The sequence below is a fragment of the Amblyraja radiata genome, chromosome 18, assembly GCF_010909765.2.
Source record: "Amblyraja radiata isolate CabotCenter1 chromosome 18, sAmbRad1.1.pri, whole genome shotgun sequence".
In the NCBI taxonomy this organism is placed as follows: Eukaryota; Metazoa; Chordata; class Chondrichthyes; order Rajiformes; family Rajidae; genus Amblyraja; species Amblyraja radiata.
Genome location: NC_045973.1, coordinates 7,019,971 through 7,037,916, shown reverse-complemented (window position 1 = coordinate 7,037,916; position 17,946 = coordinate 7,019,971). Strand labels below are relative to the sequence as shown.

Genomic DNA, 17,946 nt, shown 5'->3' with positions numbered 1-17,946 from the left:
CATTTATTGTCACGTGTATCGAGCTACAGTGAAAGGCTTTTTTGTTGCAATAGACAATATAAACAATAGACAATAGGTGCAGGAGTAGGCCATTCGGCACTTCGAGCCAGCACCACCATTCAATGTGATCATGGCTGATCATCCCCAATCAGTACCCCGTTCCTGCCTTCTCCCCATATCCCCTGACTCCGCTATCCTGCGTGCTAACCAGCCAGCAGAAAGACAAAACATGATTGCAATTGATACAGATACATGATAAGGGAATAACGTTCAGTGCAAGGTAAAGCCAGTCAGATCAAAGATAGTCCGAGGGCCTCCAAAGAGGCAGATAGTAGTTCAGGACTGCTCTCTAGTTGTGGTAGGAAGGTTCAGTTGCCAGAGAGCTCGACATGGCACTTTTCATGCCCAGGGTAACAGTCTCAAACTTCAGTGCAACACCATTAACTAAAGCACTGTCAAGGGCCATCTCCAACCCATTATATGATTTTCTGCTTCATCTCCAAAGTTCCTTGATGTAAAGATATGATATCGGCATGGAGCCACTGCTGCCCACGTCTCAAGCATTGTTAAAAATTCATCAGACAGAAAGTCTCACCTCAATCCCATTAGCCCCCATCACCAGTAGAAATCCAATTAAAATAAAAAGCCGTCATCTCCAAAGTTGGAGCTGTGGGTGGAATGCCACTCCGTGAGAAGGTTCTTGTCAAGTTTGAAGGCGAATTGTATTAATTCTGGGCTGGAAATGCCCACGGTGCATTATTAGATCCGATTCCCGCACAGCCCCAAATCGTATAAAGTTTCAACTGTTCTCCAGAGAAACACTTCACTTGATTCTACCAAAGGGGCTGCCTTGCCTACGCCTTTGAAGAAGGTGTTGCTGTTCCCCTGCTGTTCCTCCCTGTATCTGCCTCCAGGGGGCGACCCACTCAGCGTTGAGGTCACCCGCAGTATATCCACCCCAGCAAATGTCTGAGGAAGGGTCACGACCCGAAACGTCACCCATTCCTTCTCTCCATAGATGCTGCCTGTCCCGCTGAGTTACTCCAGCATTTTGTGTCTATCTACAGTCTGCAGTCTGCAGTTCCTTTACTCTCACAACAGTTTAGTTTATTGTCACGTGTACTGAGGCATATCATATCGGAAAGCTTTTTTTGTTGCGCTATCCAGTCAGTGGAAAGACTACACATGATCACAATGGAGCCGTCCATAGTGCACAGATACAGGATAAAGGGAATAACGATGAGTGCAAGGTAAAGCCCAATTAAAGATAGTCCGAGGGTCTCCAATGAGGTAGATGGGGGGCCAACACCAACTCTCTAGTTGGTGACTTCTGGGTGGTGCAGTTGCCTGATAACAGCTGGGAAGGAACTGCCCTTGAATCTGGAAGTGTGCATTTTCACACCTCTGCACCTCTTGCCCGATGGGAGAGGGAAGAAGAGGGAGTGGCCAGGGTGCGACTGGCCCTTGATGACGCTGCTGGCCTTGCCGAGGCAGCGTGAGGTGTAGATGGAGTCGATGGAAGGGAGGTTGGTTTGTGTGATGGTCTGGGCTGTGTGTGAAAGATGCAGCCTGGGATGACGGGAGTGAAGTTAGCGGTCACTGGTGGAGGATGTTTGAGAGGGTTGTCACAGGAGAACATTGACCGCCGTAGTTTAGAGATAGTGCGTGGAAATAGGCCCTACGGCCCACCGGGTCTACACTGACCGTCCATCACCCGTTCACACTAATGCCATGTTATCCCACTTAAGCATCCACTCCCTCCTTACGGAACAAGCTGCCAGAGGAGGTAGTTGAGGCAGGTACAATAACAACACTTAAAATACATTCGGACAGGTACATGGAAAGGGAAGGTTTAGAGGGATACGGGCCAAACACAGGCAGGTGTTTCTTCAATGATGGGATAGTCCCTGCCTCAACTACCTCCTCTGGCAGCTCGTTTCATACACCCACCAACCTTAGTGTGAATAAGTTACCCCTCGGATTCCTATTAAATCTTTTCCCCTTCACCTTGAACCTGTGTCCTCTGGTCCTCGACTCCCCTACTCTGGGTAAAGGACTCTGTGTATCTACCCGATCTATTCCCCTCATGATTTTGTACACCTCTATAAGATCTCCCATCATCCTCCTACGCTCCATGGAATAGAGACCCAGCCTATTCTGTATGACTCTGACTCCCTGATTCTACCCACCAGAGGTAATTTACAGAGGCTACAATTAATCTACACAAGACCAGCACGTCTTTGGGAAGTGGGAGGAAAGAAGAACGTGCAAACTCTGTGCAGACAGCGCCCGAGGTGGGGATCGATCCCGGGTCTCTGGCGCAGTGAGGCAGCGTCTCTACACACTACGCCACTGTGCCGCCAGGAGCTAAACTGCTTAAATTTAATATAATTGTGCACGGTAGATATTTAAATGGCCGCCCACACCATAGACCTGTGGCTCTGCTAGATTGAGGGCAAGCGTTATGCGTGGATTTGTCTGTACAAGATTGAGCATTTAATTCTGCTTTTCAAAGACACGGAATTTAAATATGCATTTCGACTTCTCCTTAAATTGTACATGGTTTAGCTGGCACGTTAAGGGGTGATCTCCATTAGTATTGTGCAGATAGTTATTGCCTCAGCGATCTTGTTTCAGCAGATGTTGGCTTTGACCCCAGTTCTGCTCGTGTCAGAGAGTCATGGAGAGAAGGGAGCAAGGCCGAGACTCTAGAGCACACGAACGAGAGGTTGGAAGCCAGGCTAAAACACGGACGCCTCTTTGGTTTAGTTTCGTTTGGAGATGCAGCGCGGAAACCTTCGGCCCACCGAGTCCGCGCCGACCAGCGACCCCCGCGCACTAACGCTATCCTACATACACTTTGGATGCAATTTACAATAACACCGAAGCCAATTAACCTGCAAACCTGCGCGTCTTTGGAGCGTGGGAGGTAACCGGAGCACCCGGAGAAAACCCACGCAGGTCAAGGGGAGAACGGACAAACTCCGTACAGACAGCACCCGTAGTCAGGATCAAACCCGGGTCTCTGGCGCTGCGAGGCAACAACTCCACCGCTGTGCCACCGTGCCGCACAAAACTGTTGTCTAGATGTAAGTTGTGATACAGCCACAGATAGACACAAAAAAGCTGGAGTAACTCAGCGGGTCAGGCAGCATCTCTGGAGGAAAGGAATAGGTGACGTTTCGGGTCGAGACCCTTCCTCAGCCATGATGTCAGAATGCCAATCTCTTTCCCTTCGATCATGGCTGGCCATGGGTGTCTCCAGGGTGCCATTCCCTATATGGAGGACACCTGTGCGTGACTTTGTTTAACGTGGGGAGACTGGTGCACAGACAGCCACCCCACGGCCCTTGACTGATCTGGGTCGAGATCCAGTGACACGGAGTCCAAGACGACCGGAGACCCATTTATACTTCGGCCTTCATCCGCCTTCCCAGCCGTTGTGATGCTCCACTAAGGTCAGCCATCGTCCTCCGCCTGTTCCACCGTTGAGGTCTTGGTTGGACCTATGACAATCCAAAACGGCTGTAATTGTCTTAGCCGTGCATTTCAATCAGGATGCACTTTGCACGGTGCTTTGGCCCTGTTTTACAAGGACGAGAGGTTGAGATTTGCAACCTGAATGAAGGATTTGAAGCTTTGGATTACTTCCAGGGAGAAATATTTGTCTAATTTAATCACAACCACAAAATGGAATTGCAGCCTCAATAGCATTATGCACCATCCCAACGTAATTAAGGATTTTCACTTTGGTTAAATTCACTTCGACACTTGGACGCTCGCTCATGTAATAGGTTTTAGTTTAAAGTGGAAGAGTGACAGAATAATTCATAACAAAACACAATATTGTAATGCACGGGCTGACGTGATTTGCTTGACAATACGGGGCGGCCAGTAGAGCCGCTGCCTCACAGTGCCGGAGACCCTGGTTCGATCCTGACCTCGGGTGCTGCCTGAGTGGAGTTTGCACGTTCTTTTTTTTTTGTTTAGTTTATTGTTACGTGAATCGAGGTGCAGTGAAAATCTTTTGTCCCGTGCTATCCAGTCAGCAGAAAGACAATACATGATTACAATCGAGCCGTCCACAGTGTACGTGATAGAGGGAATAACGTGAATGACGTTTATTGCAACTTAAAGCCAGGAAAGTCCGATGAAAGATAGTCCGAGGGTCTCCAATGAGGTATATAATAGTTCAGGACCGCTCTCTGGTTATGGTAGGGTGGTTCAGTTGCCTGATAACAGCTGGGAAGAAACCGTCCCTGAATCTGGAGGTGTGTGTTCTCCCTGTGACCACGTCGGTTTCCTCCGGGTGCTCCGGTTTCCTCCCACATCCAGTGGATGAGAAGGTGCGATAATATCGAGCAGCATACAAATGTCACAAAATCACCAAACCCTCTGGTCATTGGAGTCTGTGGATACGTAGGCTGCTGTACATTTGAATTTTAATTGTTCGATTCGATAAAATAATTAAACTGGTCTCTCATATTTGAATTTTACTGTTCAGGACATCCTTGCAAGGTGTCAATCCTATATGATTGTTTTAGCTTTACTTTGTAACTTCAATCCCTGTCCCACGGTACGAGTTCATTCCAAGAGCTCCCCCGAGTTTGCCCTGATTCGAACTCGGAGATTTACAGCAATGGCCACTCGTCGGTACTCGGGGCTCTCGTGGACATTTTTCAACATGTTGAAAAATCTTCACGAGTCTTCCCGTGCTTACCTGCCGTTAGTTCAAGTTCAAGTTCAAGTGAGTTTATTGTTAGCGAGTCTTTTCCCGAGTACCTGCCGTTAGCGTTACGAGCCGCTAAGAGACGTCCCCGAGCTCCGACGTACCCGCTACGTTCATTCTCCGTGCTTACCACGAGTTTGATTTCTTTTTAAACTCGGGAGAGCTCTTGGAATGAACTCGCACCGTGGGACAGGGCCATATTATGGGTTTAGATGGTACTTTATTGCCACGTGTACTGAGCTACAATTAAATTAATTTATGCAGTGCAAGGATTATTATAGTTATCCTAGAGCAGGGATGTCAAACTCATTTTAGGTCATGGGCCGGATTGGGCAAAATGCGACTTCATGCGGGCCGGATCAGTTGTGCACGCACGGACGTCAGTCAGCCAGCCCGTGGTCAAGCGCCGCCATCTTGTCTGTTGCCAAGGGCCAACCGTCTCCTTGGAAACCACGGGACCATGGGTGCGGAGGACGGGAGCGCCCCCTGGTGGCGCAGCAGGCGGCACAGACAGCGGTGGGAGAGACAGCCGCGCGAGAGAGTGAGCGGCTGTCGTACAGACACATAATAAATGGTCGTGAAAATTCCCTTTCCCCCCCCCCCCCCAAATTATCCGGAGTGTACACCTTCACGGGCCGCATCCAGCCCGCGTGCCGGTAGTTTGACACCCCTGGATTAGAGTTTAGAAGGATGAGGGGGACCTCATTGAAACTTACCGAATAGTGTCTCTGTCCGCCAGCCACACTATTACAGTGCTATTGTAATAATAATAAAAAAACTCATTCGACACCTGAGGTCACAGAATGGAAAAATCCATGCATGAGGCATTGCAGAATCCACAGATGGGGATATAAAAACTACATAAAACGCCACCTGCCAGACTTCTGAACGGTCCTTCTATAAGCTAGGGTACTGTCCGATTCACCTCCACCCCATTGACATGGTCGATGGGAACTGGTGCGCTACAAGGCTGAGAACTAGTTGAGAAGGATGAGGGGGACCTCATTGAAACGTAACGAATAGTGAAAGGCCTGGATAGAGTGGATGTGGAGAGGATGTTTCCATTAGTGGGAGAGTCTACGACCAGAGGTCACAGCCTCAGAATAAAAGGATGTTCCTTTCAGAAGGACATGAGGAGGAATTTCTTTAGTCAGAGGGTGGTCTTCATCTTATTGAGTCCACACACAAGATTAGAAGTTGTTCAGCCAGAGTTGACCACACATCTCGGCATCTGCACAATGGTGCCTGTCTTGTTGCATCTTGTGCTTCTTGTGCGTGGTGGTGGAAATATTGGTGGAAACAGGGCCGCGACGTGAACGCTCTTTCCTTGACCCCATCAGAGGGCGGTGAATCTGTGGAATTCTTTGCCACAAAAGGCTGTGGAGGCCAAGTCAGTGGATATTTTTAAGGCAGAGATAGAAAGATTCTTGATTAGTACAGGTGTCGAGGGTTGTGGGGAGAAGGCAGGGGAATGGGTTGGGAGGGAGAGGTAGATCAGCCATGATTGAATGGCGGAGTAGACTTGATGGGCCGAGTGGCCTAATTCTGCTCCTGTCGCCTCTGACCTTATGAACTATATTCTGCACGTATATATTCCCCTCTGGAACAACTTCTTCCCCTCTGTTTATCAGATGACTGAACGGTCCTTCCATAAGCTAGGATGTAGTCCCGACTCATCTTTGGAGTGTGGGAGGAAACCGGGACACCCAGAGAAAGCCCACACGGCCACAGGGAGAACATGCAAACTCTGCACAGACAGAATCCATAGTCGGGATCAAACCCAGGTGTCTGGCGCTGTAAGGCAGCAACTCTACTGCTGCACCAATGTGTCATTCCATCTAATCACACACTGTCAATGTTATATAATATCCATATTAAATATTGAATAATTATATAATTATAATACTTAATACAGATATTTGTATTCATCAGTTCATTAGATAATATAATAATATTAGAACATATATAGTAACATAATAATTCTTCCCAAATCCATATAATATCTATATTAATTAATCAGAAGAAGGGTCTCAACCCAAAACGTCACCCATTCCTTCTCTCCAGAGATGCTGCCTGACCCGCTGAGTTACTCCAGCATTTGTGTCTACCTTTAATAATAATTATTATATATTTTATAATATTTAAAATAAAGAATGTAGATAGACACAAAAAGCTGGAGTAACTCGGCGGGACGGGCAGCATCTCTGGAGAGAAGGAATGGGGGACGTTTCGGGTCGAGACCCTTCAGATATGTAATAATCAGTTCATTCCATAATGTCTGTGTAAATTATATAATATCTGCGTTAAGCTGAAAAGTGGAACTTTGGAATAAAAAGCCAACATGCAGAAGCGGCCTGTTATGGGGATCATATTGCAATTGGGATTGCTGGAGAGATCCAGTAGTCTGATCACTGCCGGTCGCAGGTTGCCAATCTGGTGTTTTATTAAATGTGGGGATTTTTGGGAGCTTTCATTTGCTGGCAGCTGATTTTTCATTGCATGGTTTCAGAATCCTCCATCTAATTCAGCACTGTTCCGAGATTAAACGATTGTTCCCCGGGATAGAGTCCTTTGTGATTGTATTGTATTGAGGAACATTCAGTTTCAGTTCAGTTTGCCATCATGTGTACCGAGGTACAGTGAAAAAAGCTTTTGTTGCGTGCTATCCAGCAATGGGCAGCACGGTGGCACAGCGATAGAGTTGCTGCCTTACAGTGCTTGCAGCACCGGAGACCTGGGCGCTGTCTGTATGGAGTTTGTACGTTCTCCCCGTGGACGCGTGGGTTTTCTCCGAGATCTTCGGTTCCCTCCCGCACTCCAAAGACGTACAGGTATGTAGGTAAATTGGCTTGGTATAAGTGTAAATCTCTAGTGTATGCAGGATAGTGTTCACGTGCGGGGATCGCTGGTCGAAGCGGACTCGGTGGGCCTGCTTCCATGCTGTTTCTCTAAACTAAACTAATCTGAGATCAGCAGGTGCCCAGCTGTTATCAGGCAACTGAACCATCCTACCACAACCAGAGAGCAGTCCTGAACTACTATCTACCTCTTTGATGACCCTCGGACTATCATTGATCGGACTTTGCTGGCTTTACCTTGCACTAAACGTTATTCCCTTATCGTGTATCTATCTATACACTGTAAATGGCTCGATTGTAATCATGTATTGTCTTTCCGCTGACTGGATAGCACGCAACAAAAGCTTTTCACTGTACCTCGGTACATGTGACAATAAACGAAACTGAACTGAGGGTAAAAATGTTGTCTTAAAAAAAACCCTCTAACCAGACTGAAGAACCAGAACAGAAAACTCCAAGGATAGTTATTTCAACAAGATTTTCTTGACGAGTGAGCAAAAAAGCATTGTGTGAGCTGGAGAGGTGTACGTTACTAATGAGTATATGAGAGTAATTAGGTGGTGATTGCAGCCTAGCTGTCTTTAATGTGGAAAGCATGAAAAAGAAGTTTTAGATTAGTGTGCTGTGGCTTAGTTTAATCCAGTAATATAAAAAGGAATCAGGGCCAGTTTAATTTGGCAGTAACGTTACCGGTGACCAAAAGACTGCAGATGCTGGTCTTGAGAAAAACACTCAGTGTTGGAGTCACTCAGTAGGTCAGGCAGCATCTGTGGAGGGAAATGGATACGCTATGTTTTAGTGGATACAAGGAACTTTAGACTTTAGAGATACAGCATGGAAACAGGCCCTTCGGCCGACCAAGTCCATGCCATCCAGTGATCACCACTTACACTAACACTACCAAGAGCGGAACTTGCTATCAAAACATGGAGGGGGCGGGGGACACAATTTTTTGGCGCACACGCGCGCGAGTCTTCGGAGGCTCAATCCAGCGCTAAATGCAGCTCAACTCTGCCTGTCTCACCGGGTTAACTACTGCCCTGCCTGGACTGACGGGACACCAGCGCGCTTCTCCACGCTGGCCATATTGCCCGCTGGTCCAGGAAGGCTGTAGGCTCACCTGGCGGGACAGGCAGAGTTAGCTGGGTTTAGCGCTGTTTCTCTGAGCTGGCCCGTCTGACTGCCGACCAAAGATCCTACAGCGGACCTCTCTGGCCACCCGCAGGGGGGGGGGGGGGTACTCGAGAGGGGACGGGACAGCGCCGGAGAGCCGGCCGGGATCGATCCTGGCTGCGGATGAAGCGCAGGTCTGTGCCACGTCTCCCTCCTCCAATCACCGCGCTCCATCCTCAGTCCCACCCCCACCCCCCCCGCTCCTCCCTCCAATCATTGCATTGAATCATGTCCCGCCCCCATTGCCTGCTGACCGACGTCTCTCTCCTCGGCGCGCTCGATCACCGGATTTTTAAATCCGGGTTACAAAAACTTGGGGGGGGATGTCCCCCACCTCTCAAAACATGGAGGGGATGTGTCCCCCCATGCCCCCCCGGGTTTTCCGCCCCTGAATACTACCGTACATTAATACTACCCTACACACTAGGGGCCATTTACTCTTTTTTCACCAAAACCATTTTAACCTACAAACCTGTACGCCTTTGGAGTCATAAGGTCATAAGTGATAGGAGCGGAATTAGGCCATTTGGCCGATCAAGTCTACTCCGCCATTCAATCATGGCTGATCTATCTCTCCCTCCTAACCCCATTCTCCTGCCTTCTCCCTATAACCTCTGACAACCTCTGAAAATCCACGCAGGTCATGGGGAGAACGTACAAATTCCATACAGACAGCACCCGTAGACAGGATCAAACCCGGGTCACTGGCGCTGTAAGGCAGCAACTCTACCGCTGCGCCACCGTGCCACCCGCAAATGCTGGTTTACAAAAAAAGACGCCCAGTGCGGGAGTAACTCAGCAGGTCAGGCAGCATCTCTGGAGGTGATGTTTCAGGTCGCGGCCCTGCGTTAGACTTTTCAGGTTGGGACCCTTCTTCAGAAACGCCCCGTTCCAAAACGTTGCCTATCCTTTTCCTCCAGATATGCCGCCTGACCCGCCGAGTTTCTCCAGCACTTTGTGCGATTTGCTCAAGATTCCGGCATCTGCAGTTACTTTGGTCTAACATTGGGAGGGGATCACCAACGTCCCCAACTATGTTGGATGGAGTACTTGTTATAGTTTACTTGAGTTTGTCACTTTCTCAAACATGTTTAGTTTAATTTAGTGTGGAGATACAGCGCAGAAACAGCCTGCTGGCCGACCAGCGATCCCCGCACGCTAACACCATCCTACACACACCAGGGACAATTTACATTTGCACCAAGCCAATTAACCTGCAAACCTGCACGTCATGGGTGTGTGGGAGGAAACCAAAGATCTCGGAGAAAACCCACGTGGTCACGGGGAGAACGTACAAACTCCGTACAGACAGCACCCGTAGTCGGGATCGAACCCGGGTCTCTGGCGCTGTGAGGCAGCAACTCTACCGCTGCGCCACCGTGTCGCCCGTGGACATTGATCGTGAATCTTCCGAGCTATTCTGCTGTGAGATCCCAATGCAAGCCGGCAAAGAAATGGCAAATGTAATAAACGGGGAGATTTTGCCAATAAAATAACATGACAACATTTCTGCTGGAAATCATATTCTTGTGTTCTTTCCCTTCAAGGCACGACAAGATCTCCTCGCGACGGTGAGATTGCCGGCATTGACTACAACTTTCTCACGGTAAAGGAGTTCTTTGACCTCGAGGAAGGAGGCTCTCTTTTAGAAGTTGGGACATATGAAGGTAAATATTTTGCAATTATGTATCTTCCACACACACACAGCTTAACACTAAAGGGCCTGTTCCACTTGGTGATTTCTTTTGGCGATTGCCGGCATCATTGACTGACGTATCAGGCCACTGAAAAAGTTGATGCGTGACGACGTATTGACACGTGGTGTCTCCTCAAGTGTCGCAACATTGTTTTTGTCGCCGCTGGATTTTGAAATGATCAAAATCTTTTGCCGACCCTGATACGTCAGTCAATGACGCCGGCAGTCACCGAAAACATCGCCAAGTGGGACAGGCCCTTAACTGCAAGTTGAACACTATCTTCAGCTTCCACGCTTACTCTGAAACTATCACCTCTCTCTTCCGGCTTTTAGATTAGTTCATTATTAGTTTAGTTTAGTTTAGAGATATAGCGCGTAAACAGGCCCTTCGACCCAGCAGGTCCGCGCCGACCAGTGACCCCTGCACTTTAACACTATCCTGCACCCACAAGGGCCAATTTTTACATTTATACCAAGCCAATGAATCTACAAACCAGTACGTCTTTGGAGCGTGGGAGGAAACCAGAGATCTCGGAGAAAACCCACGCAGGTCACGTACAAATTCCATACAGACAGCGCCCGTAGCCGGGATGGAACCTGGGTGTCTGGCGCTGCGAGCGTTGCAAGGCAGCGACTCTACCGCTGCGCCACCCTGCAGCGATGAACCAGTGCATTGCTATTTGACCAAACAAACATGGTTTTCCATCAGTAGTTACATGAAGAGCAGGTATGTTGAGCGATGATGTCCTAACTCATGAGTGACGGGTTGGCCATTTGGCAGATCACGGCCTCATCACATTGGAATATATGAATTTCCAAATGAGTAGTTTGTGTAATTTAAGGATTGAATTCATATGTGAGATGCACCTTGGCACTGTGGGATGTTTGAGGATGTCAGTGCACTAAATATCAAGCAGCAGTCATTACTAGTGCCACGTTTACTCTTTCTCAAAATGTTCATGGGCTGATTCATTCCATCCTCACGGTTCATTACCAATTATTATTATTTAGATGGGTAGTAAATAAAGGATGTCCTCCATGGCTACCTTGCTCACTGTTCCCTAGAGTCATATAGTGTAGACACAGGCTCTTCGGCCCAACTTGCCCATGCCGACCAACATGCCCCACCTACACTAGTCCCACCTGCCTGCGTTTGGCCCATATCCCTCTAAACCTGTCTGTTTAAGAAATAACTGCAGATGGTGGAAAAATCGAAGGTAGACAAAAATGCTGGAGAAACTCAGCGGGTGAGGCAGCATCTAAGGGGCGAAGGAATAGGTGACGTTTCGGGTCGAGACCCTTCTTCAGACCTCTAAACCTATCTTATCCATGTATCTGTCTAACTGTTTCTTAAACGTTGCTATAGTCTCTACCTCAACTACCTCCTCTGGCAGCTCGTATCCACCACCCTTTGGGTAAAAAAAAATCATCCCTCAGGTTCATAATAAATCTTTTCCCACCCCCTCAACTTAAACCTATGTCCTCTGTTTCATGATTCCCTTACTCTGGGGAAAATACTTTGTGCTTCTACCCAATCTATATCCTCTCATCATTTTGTACACCTCTATAAGATCACCCTCATCCTCCTGCGCTCCAGGGAATAAAGTCCTAGCCTGCTCAACCTCTCCCTGTAGCTCGGGCCCTCGAGTCCTGGCAACATCCTCGTAAATCTTCTCTGCGCCCTTTCCAGCTTGAAGCCGTTCTTACTAATGAGATCTTTTTACTCCATTCTAAAAATGTTCATGGGTTGTTTCATTCCGACTTCACGGTACATTGTCGTTAATATTATTTACACACCTTCATGGGTGGTGAATAAAGGATGTCCTCCATGGCCTCTTTGCTTACTGTATCCCAGGGTCATACAGCGTGGAAACAGGCCCTTCGGCCCATCTTGCCCACGCCGACCAACATGCCCCATCTACATTGTGGGCCGAAGGGCCTGACCCTGTGCTGTCCTGTTTCAAGTTTTATGTCGCGGCTCATAATTTGACCCCCATGATCGACATTTTGATTTTCTCATTTGGAGTAAGTACTAAAAATGCTTATACAAGCCTTACACAAGTGGCTGCATGGTGGCACATTAGTAGAGCTACTGCCCTTACAGCGCCAGACCCGGGTTCGATCCCGACTACGGGTGCTGTCTGGACGCAGCTTGTATGTTCTGCCCGTGACCTGCGTGGGTTTTCTCCGGGTGCTCCGGTTTCCTCCCACACTCCAAAGATGCACAGGTTTGTAGGTCAATTGGCTTCAGTCAAATTGTAAATTGTCCTTACTGTGTGTAGGATTGTGTTAGTGCGCGTGGATCGCTGGTCAGCGCAGGCTCGGTGGGCCGAAGGGCCTGTTTCCGCGCTGTATAAACTAAACTAAACTAAACTATAGTGCAGGAAGGTACACAAAAAAGCTGGAGAGACCCAGGTTCGATCCCAACTACGGGTGCTGTCTGTACGGAGTTTATACGTTCTCCCCGTGACTGCGTCATTTTTTACCGAGATCTTCGGTTTCCTCCCACGCTGCACAGACGTACGGGTTTGTATGTTTTGACCGAGTCTGAAGAAGGTTCCCAACCCAAATGGGTCCCAGAACATCACTGTGTCAGAAGCAACTCCAGACGCCGCTGGTTTAAACCGAAGATAGGCGCAAAATGCTGGAGTCACTCAGCGGGTCAGGCAGCATCTCTGGAGAGAAGGAATAGGTGATGTTTCGGGTCGAGCTATTACACAGTTTAAGACAAATATAAGGCCAGGATCTGTCACAGTTGTGGTGAATTAACACAGCATTTACAACACTGAATTTAATATTGCTCCAGCCTACAGCACAGGGAAATATTCAGCTTGCTTAGTCTCATGTTAAATAGCTTTGCCATCTGGCTTCTGCAATTTCCGTAATCTGGCCCACTTCGTTCCTTACTTCAACAGCAGAAGACCAAATCTGAAATGAAACCACTCCATTGGCACTTCCATTGGAAGATTGCTGTTCTGCCATGCTCTAGTTTGTCATAGCGCTTAAATTAATTAGGAGCTCGATCCAAGAACATCAAGAGTAGACTCCCAATAGCTAAGCGCACAAACACTGGGACCTCGAGAGGGCGAGAGGAATGTAAATGGGTTTGAACCACCCTATGGACAAAAATAGTGCGGGTGATTTGTACCATTAATGCCGTTCCTGTAAGCTGGTGGTACAATGTGGCACGGTGGAGCAAGGGTAGAGCTACTGCCTTGCACCGCCAGAGACCCGGGTTCGATCCCGACTACGGGCACTGTCTGTACGGAGTTTGCACGTTCTCCCCGAGATCTTCGGTTTCCTCCCACACTCCAAAGACGTACAGGTTTGTAGGTTAATTGGCTTGGTATCAATGTAAAGTCCCCAGTGTGTGTAGAATAGTGTTAATGTGCGGGGATCGCTGGTGGGTGCGGACTGGGCGGGCCGAAGGGCCTGTTTCCGCGCTGTATCTCTAAATATAAACATAAACAAGTTGGTCGCATATTGTAGCAATGGTCCCCATCTTTATTTCCATTCATCCCCAACATGGTTTTACTGACCAATAATGAGGGGGAAATTCACGTCCGTATGGCGATAACTGGAATTGCAATCATTGTAGCCGTCACGTGTCACAGTGGCGCAGCGGTAGAGTTGCTGCCTCTAAGCACCAAGGACCCGGGGTCGATCCTAACCACGGGTGCTGTCTGTACGGAGTTTGTACGTTCTCCCAGTGACCATGTGGGTTTCTTCTGGGTGCTCCGGTTCCTCACACATCCCAAAGACGTGCGGCTTTGCCCGTTTATTGGCTTCTGTGAATTGCCAGGAGTGAATAGGATAAGAAGGATCCTTGGTGCTGTGAGGCAGCAACTCTACCGCTGCGCCACCGATGCCCAAGTGTGTGACCCCAGTTCCTTCCAACAATCATGCACCCGCACAAATGTAATCACACAACCGAGAACATGAACAGGCCCTTCGGCCCACTAGTGCCTGTGTCTAGCAAAAAATGCAATGATAAACTAATCACCTGCACGCGATCCATATCCCTACATCCCCTGAATATCCATGTGCCTTTTAAACACCACTATCGTATCTGCCCCTATCCCCACCCCTGGCAGCGCAGTCCATGCAACTGCCACCACCCTCTGTGAAAAAATATACTTGCCCCGCACACCTTCTTCAAGCTACAGAAACAAGGAACTGCAGATGCTGGTTTACGGGGGGGAAAAGATGCAAAGTGCTGGAGTAACTTAGCAGGCCTGACAGGCTGTTGCTCCATCATTTTGTGTCTTTTTTTCCCATCGATCTCCATGTGCCTATCTAAAAACCTCTTAAACGCCACGAGGGAGTTAGATGTGGCCCTTGTGGCTAAAGGGATCAGGGGGTATGGAGAGAAGGCAGGTACAGGATACTGAGTTGGATGATCAGCCATGATCATATTGAATGGCGGTGCTGGCTCGAAGGGCCGAATGGCCTAATCCTGCACCTATTTTCTATGTTTCTATGTTTCCTTCTCTCCAGAGATGCTACCTGAACCATTTTTATACCATTAGCTTGGAATCTGATCACAATTCTCGAAGCAACACCAGCAGCATGTGCTGCATCCTTAACATTAGATCAAAAATGTCCTTAACGCAAGGCTGGAAAGTTAACCTCAAACGTAAATCTTATAGATACATAAATTATTCTTAAATGCTGCGTTTGCAGTGTGCAGGCTCGGTATATTGGGACTAATGTATACAGAAATGGAAATATTTTCATTCTTAATTGAACTTAAATTAGTTGCAATGAAAAGTAATTTAAACTCCAGGTTACTGAGGATCGTGACAGGAATTTGGATTCCAGCGTTGTGTTTGGTGTTTAATCTGTAGCTGCTTGAGAAGGGGCGAGACGGTGGCGCATTTTAAGTTTAGTTTTAGAGATACAGTGCAGAAACAGGCCCTTCGGCCCACCGAGTCCGCACCGACCAGCGATCCCCGCACATTAACACTATCCTACACACACTAGGGACAATTTACACATACCAGGCTAATTAACCTACAAACCTGTACTCTTTGGTGTGTGGGAGGAAACCGAGGATCTCGGAGAAAACCCACGCAGGTCACGGGGAGAACGTGCAAACTCCATACAGACAGCACCCGTAGTAGGGTTGCCAACTGTCCCGTATTAGCCGGGACATCCCGTAATTTGGGCTAAAATGGTTTGTCCTGTACGGGACCGCCCTTGTGGAATATTTCTATGGTTTTGCCAAAGGGGAATTTCAGTGAAATATATCAGCATACATTGTACTAGATTTTACACCTGAACCTGTTACTCTGCATTTACCAGCGCTGGTAAGTTTCCCAAGCTCCATGCCAATCCACATGTCCAGAGATGACTGCCAGAGTTCTGGAATGAGTCTATTCTTGTCACGTGCACAGGGCTGCAGTGAAACACTACTGTTTGCATGCTATCCAGTGACTGTAAATCAGATTCATATTGTACATGAGTTCAAGCAAGCCATACGCTTGTACATGGTGGAGCAAGGGGAAAAATACCAGAGTGCAGAATATAGTTTCTCTGTATTGTAGCGTTGCAGTTCCAGAGAAAAGTTCAATGTCCGCACTGAGGTTGGTTGGAAGATCGGGACTGCACCTCAGCATTGTAGCGTTCCGGCTCCAGACAAAAGTTCAATGTCCGCACTGAGGTTGGTTGGAAGATCGGGACTGCACCTCAGCAGTGTAGCGTTGCGGTTCCAGAGAAAAGTTAAATGACCGCACTGAGGTTGGGTGGAAGATCGGGACTGCACCCCGACTTTTGGAAGGACCGCTCAGTAGCTTGATAACAGAGGGGAAGAAGCTGTTCCTAAATGTGGTGGTACGTGCTTTTAAGCTTTTGTATCATCTAGCCTGACGGGAGAGGGGAGAAGAGGGAATGGCCGGGGTGGACAAGGCCCTTGATAATGTTGCCTGCTTTCCTGGGGCAGTTTAGATGGAGTCAGTAATAGAGAATCTGGTTTGTGATGGCCAGTTCTGGACTGCACTCGACCTCAGCATAACCTGTCTCAGGGAAGAACACAATCAGAACAAGCAGTGAAAGGCCTGGACAGAGTGGATGTGGAGAGGATGTTTCCACTAGTGGGAGAGTCTAGGACTAGAGGGCACAGCCTTGGAATAAAAAGGATGTACCTTCAGAAAGGAGATGAGGAGGAATTTCTTTGGTCAGAGGGTGGTGAATCTGTGGAATTCATTGCCACAGACGGCTGTGGAGGCCAAGGATATTTTTAAGGTGGATATTTTAGACTAGTTAGGATGTGAAAGATTAAGGGGGGAATAGTGTTGAGAGGGAAAGATAGATCAGCCATGAGTGAATTGCAGAGTAGACTCGATGGGCCAAATGGTCTTCTTCTGCTCCTATGACATATGAACTAGTGTTAAACCAGAGAACGGAATATGGCAACAAAGAGATAAACAGTAACTTGGGCGGCACGGTGGCACAGCGGTTGAGTTGCTGCCTTACAGCATCAGAGACCCGGGTCCCCGGTTCGATCCTGACTACGGGTTCTGCTTGTACGTAGTTCGTACATTCTCGCCGTGACCAACCAGGGATCGCTGGTGGACGCGGACTCGTCGGGCCGAACGTCCTGTTTCCGAGCTATATCTCAAAACTAAACGACACAAAACCTGATTTTGACAGAATGAGCGTTTTAGTTTAGTTCAGAGATAGAGCGCGGAAACAGGCCCTTCGGCCCACCGAGTCCGCACCGACCAGCGATCCCCGCACACTAACACTATCCTACACACACTAGGGACAATTTTACATTTACACCAGGCCAATTAACCTACAAACCTGTACGTCTTTGGAGTGTGGGAGGAAACTGAAGATCTTGGAGAAAACCCACGAGGGTCACGGGGAGAACGTACAAACTCCGTACAGACAGCACCCGTTGTCTCTATTGTCTATTGTCTAGTCAGGATCGAACCCGGGTCTCCGGCGCATTGAGGCAGCAACTCTACCGCTGCGCCACCGTGCCGCCCACGATGGGCGAGATTTTATTTATCCAACTGGCGAACGTATCTCAGTTTAACGTGTGAATTTGTCCCCGTGGTCTAGGCAACTACTATGGAACGCCGAAGCCGCCCAGCCAACCGCACAACAGGGAAGTGAGCAATCGTGATGCCTTGCGGAGTCCTCATTCTGGCTCGAAGCCAACCCCAAAGCGCAGCAAGTCCTACAATGATATGCAAAACGCTGGCATAGAGCAACCAGAGAATGAAGATGATGAGGAAAACCCTGACATGAATAGCAGTTTTACAGGTAAGCCCACCGCTTGCAGACTTTTCCCTCTTCCCTGACTCTCAGTCTGAAGAAGGGTCTCCACCCGAAAAGTTGGAGGGATATTGGCCAAATGCAGGTACCTGTCTAACACAAGGGGTGGTGGTGTATGGAACAAGCTACCAGAAGAGATCATCGAGGCAGGTGCTATCATACTCCCTGCCTCAATGACCTGTTCCGGCAGCTCATTCCATACACCC

At 48.3% G+C, this 17,946-nt stretch overlaps 1 protein-coding gene across 5 annotated transcripts in view; it reads left to right on the top strand.

Annotated features, from left to right (window-relative positions):
• Positions 1-17,946, top strand: part of magi1 (membrane associated guanylate kinase, WW and PDZ domain containing 1) — a 335,163-nt gene that overhangs the window by 235,923 nt on the left and 81,294 nt on the right. For all 5 annotated transcript variants that reach the window (XM_033036663.1, XM_033036662.1, XM_033036661.1 and 2 more), the window contains 2 exons: positions 10,308-10,427; positions 17,525-17,728. In XM_033036663.1, coding sequence (XP_032892554.1) covers positions 10,308-10,427; positions 17,525-17,728 — 324 coding nt within the window. The remainder of the gene's footprint in view (positions 1-10,307; positions 10,428-17,524; positions 17,729-17,946) is intronic.